The 13349-nt window shown below is 35.8% G+C and overlaps 1 protein-coding gene across 1 annotated transcript; it reads right to left on the bottom strand.

Moving 5' to 3' along the window:
* Positions 1 to 671: 671 nt before the first annotated feature.
* Positions 672 to 9432, bottom strand: LOC121421123 (thioredoxin-like protein 4A). Its single transcript, XM_041615766.1, has 3 exons — positions 9340 to 9432; positions 3803 to 4853; positions 672 to 1241 (listed from the first exon to the last, which is right to left on the bottom strand). Exon 2 carries the CDS (start codon positions 4422 to 4424, stop codon positions 3996 to 3998), a length of 429 nt encoding a protein of 142 aa, XP_041471700.1. The 5' UTR covers positions 4425 to 4853; positions 9340 to 9432; the 3' UTR covers positions 672 to 1241; positions 3803 to 3995.
* Between the last annotated feature and the right edge of the window lie 3917 nt (positions 9433 to 13349).

Raw genomic sequence — 13349 nt, 5'->3', positions numbered from 1 at the left:
CTTCACAACATCCGATCGGTGGCTTGGATATTGAGGTGGCATGGTGCCATAAAATTGTGACAATGCATGCACATAGACTTCAGTGAATGAATAATTTGGTTAACAATATTACTCCTCAGAAAAATATTGTAAGTTTTGAAGCTTGATATGATTTTAACATCATCTCCCTCATGTAGAAATAAAGATCACCAGGGTCCAAGGGGAACTACTGTGTCAAGCCTCTCTAATTTTAAAGTATATTTCCCCATCAATATTACCTGATGATCTCTGGGTCCCGTGTCATAAAGCTGTTCGTTATTAAAGTTACGCACAACTGGAACCTGTTCTTAAGCGCTATAAAATCAGTTACACAGGAAGAACATTTACTCTAGTAGCACAAGAAAGGGTCACCAGTCGTGTGTAAAGTCTTACGAACAGCTTTAAGAAACGGGTCCCGTAACACAGGTTAGCTATTTACAGAGCTACATGAAATGACCTACATGTAACAAGAACATTGTTGCATGTGAAATTTTGCTCAGTGGACTGACTAGAAACCTATCTTTCAAGTTAGCGATTAATTGCTAACCTTTTACAGGGACCAGGGGCCCGTTGCAGAAGGAGTTGCAATCAATCGCAACTCTAAAAAAACACGTGCAACTTGATTTTCAACCAATCAGCAGCGCGCATTTGGGACTTGCGATTGATTTTTTTACTTGCGTTTAAATGCACTCTTTTTGCAATGGACCCCAGGAGTGCCATAAACAAGAAAGCTAGAAAAACACTAAAACATACTACATGTACATAAATGCAAAGAGTGTCTGAGACATAATTAAATCTGAACGACACACAGGTGACACTACCCAAGTTGAGTTTCTTGATAACACAGAAAGCTGTTGCACTTCATAAAATTGGAGAGACATTTTGCATATTCTGGTTTGAAATAATGCCTTGAGTTTTATAGGCTTACTTGATTTATTGAAGGTCAAATATGGAGAGTTTACTGCAGTGTATCTTGAGATAAATCCTGGGAGCGTTTCATCATTCAAAAGGACTTGTAAGATCTATTATCAGACAAGTACTGTTTTATCTGACAGTTCCTATGTTAACAGTGCCTCTCACAGTGCCGATCATCCAGTATGTAATCAAGGAAAGTTGTCAGATCTGACTTGTCGGACGAAAATGTTGATGAACTGCTCCCCAGGTGATCGGTGCGATACTGTACACTGTACATTTGATTCAATATGTGACAGCCCGCAACCCTATTGAGCGTGATCGGTTCATCACGGACGGACATTTGATAGATTTTGAAAGTTTTGAAGGCTTGTAACAAATTAGGAATAAGATGAACAAGGTTCCTTTGTGTTTTATAGTGAAGGGTAGGACAAAGTATGCTGAATGATGAAAAAAGTTTGTTGCCATGGTTACCTACAAACATAGGTATCCACTAAATGTGCCATATCACGGACGGACATGATAGAAATGTGGTTTTTAGAATTTTTGTACATTTTTATTGTTTCTATCTAAACAGCTTAAAATTGACCAATAATTGTTAATGCAACTAACACTCGGGTATGTTAGCTTCTATGTTCACCACATTGAATTCTTAATATCAAACTTCTGAGAGAATTGCAAATATTTTCCATCACGGACGGACATCTCGGACAGACATCACGGACGGACACAATCAAAATACATTGGAAGTACCCTGTAACAAGTTCTTAATACTTTTTTGGGGGAACAAATGCTATTGTATTGATGATTTGTACATATTTTAATATTATTAAACAGTATTAGTTGCACAATCAAGTTGTTACAACTTCAATCAAGTTGCTGCAACTTGATTTAAGATGTAGCAACTTGATTTCTATGCAAGACGCACAGTATAATCTAGACATATGATTTCTCTAAACACAGTTCTTGTCAAAATCGAATGTAAAGAATATTGTCTTTTTAAATTGTAGAATACTCGTACATGTAGGATCCAAATCAACAGCTAGTTGATCAATGATCATGTTGATACAAGTATTTTTATGATCATGATGATTTTTAGGCATTAATTTTCCAGTAGCAAAGATGTTTTTTTTTAATCCAAAAACTAAATCGAAAAGATCAACAGGTCGTTGATCCTTATGCTTGTTTGTTGGATCAACACTTGTCAGGGGCTCTCTTTGAATCCATCTTTTGCACATATCAAAGTAGAGACACCCCATAATATCAACAGCCCTCCTGTATTTAGGCCCTGACCGAATCCAAAATTGAAATTGATACACCAATCCTAAGTTTATTAAAACTTCTAAACACTGCAGTGCAAGCTTTCTTCATTTTCAGTTTACCAGATAAGCGATTTGCTTAAAAATAGCTCCAAAATGGACTTCGAAAAAAGGTATTCATGTAATTTTCACAAGCCTCAAGACTGTGATGTCATGTTCTGTTATAAGCATTGTGAATCCATAGGTAGAAAAATTGATGATTTTTCTACTTATATACTTTCTTCTTCTCCATCATTTTCTGCAAGCTTGAATTGATGAAATCTACAGCTTTGGACTTGTACATGTACTTCCCATGTTTTATTTCCTGTTTTTTGGCACATACATGTACATGTAGCTTTCCAACTCTATCTGAATTCCAATAATGTTTAACAATTTTTCCTGACAACAATATAGCCCCAATAACGGCCAAACAAAGATATCACAAAAAATTAAGAAGAGTTGTAGGTTTATTCCTTTTGAGTTCTGAATAATTCTCAGAGATACTTTTCACAGCAATTAGAAGCTAAAATTAAATTCATAATCTGCTCAGCAAAGTTTCTCATTTGCATATACATGTATATGAATCTTTCCACAGTATTTCACTCGTCTGTCCGTGATGAAATTAATGTCCGTCCGTGATCATTTTTGATTGATTTATTATATGCATAAAATGTATGGATTTTTATAGCTATGTTCAAATAAAATGATGTACAGTGTCCAGTGAAATACTTCTACACACTTTTATTTCTGTTTCTATTCTGATAAAGAATAAAGAGCTGAATCCATAGAAATTATCCTAATAAAAATGATCACGGACGGACATTAATTTCATCACGGACGGATGGAAATGTTAACATCCACAAGGAAAGTTTACTTCCCATATTTTTTTCCTACTAATTTATGTTTGATGATAGACTGATGTTCAGAGTGCAAGACTATTGAAAAAAATTGGAGTACCTTTGAAAACAATAAAACTAGAGTGAATTGAATTTGAGTGAATTAACTTTGTCCGTCCGTGATGAAATTAATGTCCGTCCGTGATCATTTTTGATTGACTTTATGATATGGATAAAATGTATGGATTTCAGCTATGTTCAAATAAACTGATCTGTGTTTAGAGAGATACCTCTACACCTTTTTATTTTTGATTTCTATTCTGATAAAGAATAAAAAAACTTTTCATCTTTTTTTCCATCACGGACGGAAATTTCTAAATGGAAATGTTAACACCTACCAAAAAAAATTACTTCCCAATGTTTTTTTTCTACTATATTATGTCTGATAATAGAGTAATGTTCAGAGTGCAAGAACATTCAAACCAAATTAGAGTAACTTTAAAAACAATAAAACTAGAGTGAATTTAATTTGAGTACAAATGTCCGTCCGTGATGAGAGGTAGCAGCACCCCCATGAATAAAATGGACTATTCCGGTACTTTCGGAATCATCAATCTTCATGAAACTAAGTTTTTTTAAAACTGAGATATCAAAGATCATTTTAAAAGCAAATTTGATAGAAGTACATGTACCTTAAAAAAAAATTTTCACCTCAATGCGAACCCTTAGCCGATCCTGCTCTACAAAATCCATCAACAAATTTACCAAAGCTTTGCAGTTCTGGAGTAGCTGAAAGTCATAAGAAAATGTTTGAGGAATGATGTTACATGAAGGCATGGCACCTGCCAGTATTCATTTCCAAACCAACGTGTTCTCAATTGCTGCCATCCACAAATCCGAACTGTTGGCAACAGAGATGCGGTAGAGGACATTAATAACGGTATTTGGTAGAGTAGTCTTTGGGTGACACAACCAAACCACGCCCTTTCCTCGCGCCCCTGTACACTGTCTCCACAATATCAATAACCTCCTGTTCATCGTCTATAGCCCAGTTGATCTTATTGTTGTTACCGGTACCCAGATCAATCATTATATGCTTGTTCCTGAAGAAGAACATCATAGTGCACGGGTCGTACAACTCGTACATCTTGTTAAAATCCGGCACTTTTGTGATGTCAACGAGGTACACCACAGCAAAGTTTTTCACCTTGTCACAGATCCTGTACAACGTCTCGTCCATCTTCATGCACGTCGGGTCCCAGTCGTGACCGAAGCGGATGACGACGACGCGATCCTCCTCGCCGAGGATGGCCTGGTCGACCTGCCAGCCGTTGTGGAGATGGCTAAGCATGTAAGACATCTTGGTTTATTGGTCGTCTTATTTTCTTCAGATTATCAAGATTTTGAGGAGAGTTAACCCCTACAACCTTCCAGTTGTGAACACAACTGACTGCTTCAGAGACAGAAAGAGAATATAAGTTTGCAGGTAAACAGCCACAGTTGATATGGGGAGTAAAGTCGTCTGTCTCCAGATTATCAAGAAATTGAGGAGAGTAAATCCCCTAAAACCCTTCAGTGTAACAGCTACTTTACAAAGTGATGATGAAGTGCAATGCCGACATCCAGTTAAAGAGAAGGGGGTATTCTGCCATGCAAATTACCAAAAACTCTAAATATCAGAAGCTACTACATGTAGCTCAGTTTTATCTGATGATAGAACTTCCTTCAGATCAAAATCTGATCTAAGACACAGGTATCTGGTGTCATCAAGAAGATATGGTCGGAAGACCTGCAAGGGAAGAATCAAGAAAATGCTTTAAAAGATTACACCTTTGCAAATAATTTAGAACGACTAATTTAAAAATAGAAGAAATCTATGTACCTTTAATCGAAACCAGCAGTACAAGCTTTGTTTGTTAGTCAATAATACGGTCTACCAAAGTCTAGACCTATACAATGAAAAGATTAGACACTTCACGTAATGCTTTGCATCGATTTGCATGTAAAATAGTTAGGGTGCGCTGCTTAAGACTAGGCACAGGTGCCTCTAGTCTGTCCCTTGTCGTGCCCTTGATATGAATACAAATTGTGCGCCCTCTTCAGGCCAAAAATTGATGTCGTCGCTGTGGGACAGGCAGCGACATCAAGAGCAAGAAAATATGAGGAACAGGGTGCTAAGAGAAGTCACCAAAGGGACTTTATCGATCGGTAAGTGAAATGGAACAATTCGATGATTTCATAATTGCATGCCATGGAAGTGCTTTATCTGGACTCCAGCCAGGAATCTCACAAGAAGTCAAAGGATCAGCTCAAAGAGTTGCATGCATCATGCCTTCTAGAGAGTGAATTTATTAAGGTACGCTTACTCTCTACGAAGCCAGGGATTCCACTTCATTCATCTGCATGTACATGTATCGCCAAAAAACTTTTGCCCCCGAGGTTTCTACTTTTATTCTAAAAGATTTAGCCCTAGCCTAAATCATGTAAATCGGATACAACTTCATTTCCGACATTTCTACGCTTATTTCATTTTTAAACTTAGCATTCACAAAAAAAATCAGAAAAATATGAATAGATGGGGGGGGGGGGGGGACTAGCCCAATGTTTACGCCAACCTCTTGTTGAATCCTATCGTTCTTCCCTAACGTTATTGGACACACGCGTTAGAATGAAAGGTTATATAACCCATCCATGGGTGCATTACTGCCGCCTTGTACAGTTCACTGCTACCACCCTGCCTGTGGGGAATCTACAGGTAGGACTATGGTATGCCAATGTTGTACAGAGCACACACTTTAAAAAATCATTAAAATATCACTTTTGTGACCAAAATTACAAATTTCCATACAGTTGCAATTTATTTTTCATTAGTAACTTGGGAATAATTTTTGTATTCACCAGAGCGCTCAAAAACTTGAATTTTGGGCATATTTTTTGTACGCCCTCTATTGGTGGAAAGTAGTATGGCAAGAAAATTTTCATTTTTTGATCTCTATTTTTAATTAAGAAAAAAAAAATTCAAAAGAATGAAATTTAAATAAGAGTCAAGTTGTATGAATAATAGGTGTAATGGAAACTGTCGGTGTAAAAAAATCAAGCATTTGCCCCAAAGAAAAAATATGCCAAACTTTGCCACCCTCATAATTTGTCACACATGGAGAGGTGAGAACAAGGTTATATCATAACCTTGTTCATTGAATGAGTGCACGGCGCATGCAAAATTGCAACAAGGTTACAAACTCCTGCGAAATTCACAAGAAATTTTGTGAAACCAAGTACTTCTAAGAAATTTACTGAACGATGTGAAGTCAATTCCCCCTAGTATGATGAATATTCCTCCAACACGAAACAGCGTCATTTAAAGTAACATTGATTTTTCTTCTCGTTGACAAAATAAGGAGTGAGCTTGCGATTTCCCAAATTTTTCATCTAGTAAAGTCTAAAGAGGGCACACACCGCACACGAATATTACTATCAAAGACACTACAAGGAAAAGACTAGGTACATGAACTATTTTACACATAAATCGATGCGAAGCGTTATTGCAATGAATGACTTCAATGAGTGGAATGGATTGTAGTAAGTAGAAATCTCACTTCTCAGACTCAGTCAGGGGCGAAATTTTCAGGTTTTTTGGCGGTACCGGTACACGGAAATCAGTAGAGGCGCACGGCCAATATGGGAGACTCTCTCCAATAAGGGAGACAATCTCCCAATCATATTGGAAACTTGCTTTGCAAAAGAACAAAAGAAACAACACCTACAAAAGTATGATTTTTTCCACCCAAACTTTTGTCCCTCCGAGGTCAGAAGCCCATTTGTTTTGTGTGTGGATGACAACAAAACTCCTATATATTAATAGGAGTGGGCTATACATGGGTCAAAAAAACTTTTTTTGGAATTTCAATATGAGAACAGTTTTTTTTTATTCCTTGTAATGTATCTCAACATGAAATGACAATATTTTTTGTCTCGGGTCCGAGAAAAAAGTGTGCCGGGCCAAAATCCAAAATGGCTGCCAAAACCCCCCAAAATCACAGTTTTGGCCACAACTTCTTTATTTGGTGGTCTTTTTCTTTGGTTTTGGTGTCTATTCATATGTGTTTGGGGGCAGGCAATTTGTTTTTCCTATAATTAGTACTTTTAAACCATTATTTGTAGAGTTAAAAGGTAATTATACCTAAATTCTCAAATTTTTATAGCCTTTTTTCAGCCAAAATGTAGGTTTTTTCGTCCTGGGATTCTTGGATATTAGATGATATGAGGTCAACAATAGCAAGCAGCTTCATAGCAATATCTTGCTTTTATTCCTCTACTATGGGTTTTACGGATATTTGTGAAATATATCTTATTTAATAAAATATGTTAATTATCCATAGAGGATATACAGTATACAATGTACATACTGTTACTGTACATACTGCGCTGCATAAATGCATTGGCCACCATGACAAGGCCTGTATAAACTATAGTGTTATTCATGTAGAAATGAGCTGTTAGGTTTAGAATTAGATGCCCAGAAATTGAAGATATATTTTGTCTCAGACACTGAGGACATGTTTTGTCAATGCTACATGTAGTTCAGGGAGACTCGAGGAGAAAGGTAATTAACCCCACATCATGGCATTTACATTGTAGCTTATTATGGGCCCTGTTGCGTAAAATTTACCATTATGTTGACCTAACTTAATGGTAACTTGCATGGAATCCTTGGTTCTGATTGGCTGTTGATCAACATTACCATGATAGTTACCTGACCCCACAAACATATATGTAGGACGGTTACTTAGACACCACAACCAGGTTAAAAAAAGCATCCAAATGAAGAAGATATGGCTACTTGTAGATATGTGATATTTTTATGTGTAATTTACGTTGCTGGTTTAAACATGTACATCAGCTGACAAGCAATCAAATTCAAAATTCACAATCTAATTTAAACCTTAGGAGCTTATTTCTATTACACTATACAGGCCTTGTCATATGTCATGGTGGTCAATGCATGGATATATATGCAGTGTAGTACTAGTATGTACAGTAACAGTACATTGTATACTGTATAGCCCGTATGGAAAATTAACATTTTTTTATTTTTAATAAGATATATTTCACAAATATCCGTAAAACCCATAGTAGAGGAATAAAAGCAATATAGCTCTAAGAAGCTGCTTGCTATTGTGACCTCGTACCATCTAATATCCAAGAACCCCAGGACGAAAAAAACTACTTTTTGGCTGAAAAAAGGCTATAAATATTGGAAAATTTAGGTATAATTACCTTTTAACTCTACAAATAATGGTTTAAAAGTACTAATTATAGGAAAAACAAATTGCCTGCCCCCAAACACATATGAATAGACACCAAAACCAAAGAAAAAGACCACCAAATAAAGAAGTTGTGGCCAAAACTGTGATTTTGGGGGGTTTTGGCGGCCATTTTGGATTTTGGCCCGGCACACTTTTTTCTCGGACCCGAGACAAAAAATATTGTCATTTTATGTTGAGATAAGGTAAAAGGAACACATAAAAACTGTTCCCACAGTAAAACCAAAAATCACCCATTTATAGCCCACTCCTAATATAAACGAAAGTAGATGGTGAATTTTTAAAGTAGACGGTGAAAGGGGGTAATATTTCATGAGGAATCTGCTTATCACATTTTTATTTGCCGCCAAGGTAATCCTTTTTAAGCAAATGTAAACAAAGAAAATTGGTCTCCAAAACTGGAGACTGTCTCTGAAATTGGATACCAAAATTCTTTATGAAAGTCTCTGATATTGGAGATAATCTCTCTCATGTCATGGGAGACAGTCTCCAATATTGGCCGTGCACCTCTACTGCAAATGAGAATGGGATGGAATCCCTGGCGCAGCTTCATCATAGAGAGTAAGCACACGTTAGTAAATGATTTTTACTCGACAAGCCTCCTGGACCTGGGTAAGCGGCATGTCATGAAAGAGTGGATCGAATCTCGACTCGAGCTCCGCAACGCAGCTCAGCTCAGCCTCACGTCACTCAGTGCCGTCTCTGGCCTGGCCTGCCTGAATAGCGGGGCTCTGCAGCTCTGGCAGCAGTTACCGCTATTAAGCGAGCCCGCTGCCCTGCGGCTCAGCTCAGCTCTGATGGAAGAAGTCGAGTCCTAGTCCTGCGGTTGGGATTATGTTATGGTTTCTCAACAATGTAATTATCTAAAATTTAATGAAATAAATAGCACACATTATAGTTTGACAGTCACCCTATAATCTACATAAATTTTACAACATGATGGTTACTTACAAGTTACACAGTCAAAGTTTGGTACAGAAAAGAGAGCATCCCTTTTAGAATTGTCCAGAAAATTGTTGCAACAACGATTTGATCTGCCTGGCCTGGAACGTAGATGGCGCTCGACCTCTTCAAAATCAGACGTGAGAATTCAAGCCTTGCTTGTCATTTTTTTTGAGGTACGAAATGACGTCAAATTTTTGTAAAGCTATAGACCCCCTTTTTTGCTAGGGGTAGGAAACGACTTGTGATGAACACCCCCCCTTTTTTTTTTTTGGGGGGGGGGGGTTATCAACATTTCATTCAGCTTGACCCCCCCCTAATAAAAATATTTAAAAAAAATAAATAACTTCTGTGAACACTTGAGTAACACAGGGGCGAATCCAGGATCTGTGAATGGAACATTTTTCCAAAGAAAATTTGACAAGCAAAAAAAAGAAAAAAGGGTACTTACTTGTATACGAATGACATTTTTAGTCCAGTTGAAATATTTGCTGTTGATTCTGTATGGGGGCACACTTCTCTATGAACAACATAATTATCTGTCAATTAATAGAAGCTGCATCAGCAGTGCCATAAAATTGGAAAATTAGTTGAGATTGAGACTCCCATAGGCAAATTATACGATTTAAAGGGATAGTCCGGGCTGAAAATATATCTAAATTCATAAAGTAGAATTCACTGACCAAAATGCCGAAAATTTCATCAAAATCGGAAAACAAATAATGAGTTATTGAAGTTTAAAGTTCGGCAATATTTTGTGAAAACAGTCATCATGAATATTCATTAGGTGGGCTGATGTCACATCCCCACTTTCCGTTTTCTTATGTTAGTACATAAAATCATATTTTTTTCCATTATTTCATACTTGTGTGAATAATATATCTCCCTTAAAATGAAATAAGTTGCAACAATAAATATCTAATGCACTAAATCAGTTGCCATCCAATTTTTCTAGTTCTTGGAGAAAAAGTGACCTAATTTCATGTATTAAAATACAAAAGAAAAGAAGAAAATACAAAAGAAAACGGGAATGTGACATCATCAGCCCATCTAATGAATATTCATGATGACTGTTTTCACAAAATATTGCTAAACTTTAAAATTCAATAACTTTGTAATTTGTTATCCGATTTTGATGAAATTTTCGGCATTTTGATCAGTGAGTATATATTCTACTCTATTTATCAAGCTTTAAATACTTTCAGCCCGGACTATCCCTTTAAGTGTCAACATGAGTTAGATCGGTAGAGATGCACGGAAACAGAACAAAATTTTAGAGTGAGAATGGAGGAAAACGAGTGACTCTTACTCTAAATGAGAGTTGGCAGACCTGATATTTTCCCTTCCTTCCTCTCTCTTCCCTAACCCTTTCTCGCCTTTCCTTCTCTCACTCCCACGATCTCTCTATTTATTCCCCGCTCTAACTCTCCCCCTCCCTACCTACAAGGTAATACAACACACTGTAACAATAGAGGCAAGACAAAGAAGGCATGCACATATTCCACCTGATATTCATCAAATCATTCTTATTGATCATTTCTACAGAAATGATTTAAATCAAGAATCTTATTAATTCATACAACAGGACATATTTTCATACCAATCTGATCACACTCTACATTGGTCATTAATTTTGCCTAAAACATTAAATTTCATGACTGGTACTTGCTCATTCACAAATTCTTTTTCTGAGAAATAGGCTAAGTTGGCCTGTTGTTTGCATCCGCAAATTCACAAAAGAAGTATCAAATTAGAATATGGCTCATTTTTTTTTTCAAAGATGATCTCAAAGTAGATGATTTAGAAATTGTCAATTTGAAAAAAATAGTGCAAAAACATCTAGATGCATACATGTATATAGAGGTAATGAAATGAAATAAATCAGAAAAATGACTTGCTATCAGATAGTAAAAAAAGAAGAATAAAGATCACATGCTATTACTTCTTTACAGACTGATATAATTATATATTTTCAATATCAAGGTGTTTCAAGCTTGCAATTAATGAAAAATTCTTTTATAATACATTCTATACATTGAAATCTGCCATTGTATTGTTAAAATTCAATATTTCAACCAAGGTTTATACCACTATATACATATATCACTATCAAATTTGAGAATCATTTACAAACAAGATATACAGAGTGGAGAATGAATACACGACAGTATATTTACACTACATTTTATGTATTGAATACAATTTTCACGACCATCGCACTAAAATAGAAAATGAGGAAGAAAATAAAACTAGCTATGATAGTACTAGTTGAGTGAGACAACTTAAATCAAAATCAAAAACAAAAAGGTTGCATGGCATTTCTAAGAGCATGTACACATGCAAACAGAGACAACTACTCATGTACATTTTACACTGGCTTCCTTAAAGCGTGTCACATACAAAATCCTCACCATGGCCTACAAATGCATCCATAATTGTGCTCCACCCCATCTGAATGAGCTAATTTCTCCATACCAGAGTGAAAGGCGTGGATGATCGGGTAATGATTCAACTCTGATGGCAAGACCAAGAACTGCTTCCTCCTCAGGGGACCGATCGTTCGCTGCTGCTGCGCCACGCCTCTGGAACTAGCTCCCCCGCTGCATCCGTGAATCGTCATCTCTGAGAGCATTTCAGTGGTCATTACAGACATTTTTTTTGGAAATAGTTTAATTTACTTGTTATTTATGTATGCAAGTATTTTTTTTCACAATTTTGATTTTGCTCATTTCGTAAAGCGCTGTGATACAATCATTGTGAAGAATGCATTATAAATACTTATATTGTATTGTATTAACTGACAAACAATACCTTACAACAAAAATACATAACTGGAAAAATGTTGTTGTAGCATTAATTACATGTACTTGCTAAACATTTTGTTTGAGTAAAGCCCAATTTTATAACCAATTTCATTGATAAAAATGAATACAAATGGCAATTAAATGTTGATGAACTCAGGACATTTTTATGTGACTGACTTACAGATGATATTGATATATAAATTTTTTTTTCTTCTTAAATGTATTTCTGACTAATCAAATGATGGTGATAATAGTGATACATCTACCGTATTAACGATGACTTTTCATGCTAAAATCGAACTGAAAATCAATGAAAACGAATGAACTGTTGATGATACTGGAAAGAGAAATAACATTACAATACTCATAGCTCTGAAGACAATATGCATCACAATAAAACATCTTTTAATGTATCAAATATATACACCTACTTATATATTCATTATCAGAAATTCCCCATTTTTATCCTCTTTTTTATCAACCTTGAACAAAAATTGTACAATGACTTTTTGCAATCAAAAGAGAAGATTTGGAATTACATAGAGCACATTCAACAGTTTCCACCAATGGAAAATGAACCCTTTTCTCTGTCAAAGGTATAAACAAACTGTGCTTTCATTATAAGCATTCTTTTTTGGCTAAGTACTCGTAGTTGATCCCTACTACGAATTGATTCTCATCAATTTGTTTTTCTGATCAAGGAATGCATAATACTCAAAGTCCTTTTGAAGCATAAAGAGATGCTAGATATGCAGAATACGAGTGCAGAAAATTATTATTATTCTCAACAGCAAAAATAAGACTTGAAAATCAAACCCCTTACCAAATGCCATAAAACGACCTATTGCAATACATGTACAAACATACGTATAAAAATTACAAAACATACTTTAAACGATTTATATAGCCTAGGATAGAATTTATTACACATTTTTTGTAATAAGCACGCTACTATAAGACATTGCACAACCAGAGGGTTTGAAGCATATGACAAGTACTACACAGCACAATAAACAACATCCCCGATCACCATCGTCAAGTACATGTACATTTATGATGGTGTTAAATGCATTGGCTTCAAATCTACATTTTTGTCAATTTCTCAATATACGACAACAAAAACAACACTTTTTTGGCCTGAAATAGGCACACAAATCATCTACAATCTTATTATTAAGAAATACTTAAGAAATGAAATAGTTTTGAGCGGCTTTG

The sequence above is a fragment of the Lytechinus variegatus genome, chromosome 9 (assembly GCF_018143015.1).
Source record: "Lytechinus variegatus isolate NC3 chromosome 9, Lvar_3.0, whole genome shotgun sequence".
NCBI lineage: Eukaryota > Metazoa > Echinodermata > Echinoidea > Temnopleuroida > Toxopneustidae > Lytechinus > Lytechinus variegatus.
The sequence above is the reverse complement of the archived record's forward strand: the minus strand, read 5'-3'. Positions and strand labels throughout refer to the sequence as shown.

Bases quoted from the DNA above. Each gene is read 5' to 3' on its own strand.
- LOC121421123 (XM_041615766.1), bottom strand. From the start codon at position 4,424: ATGTCTTACATGCTTAGCCATCTCCACAACGGCTGGCAGGTCGACCAG.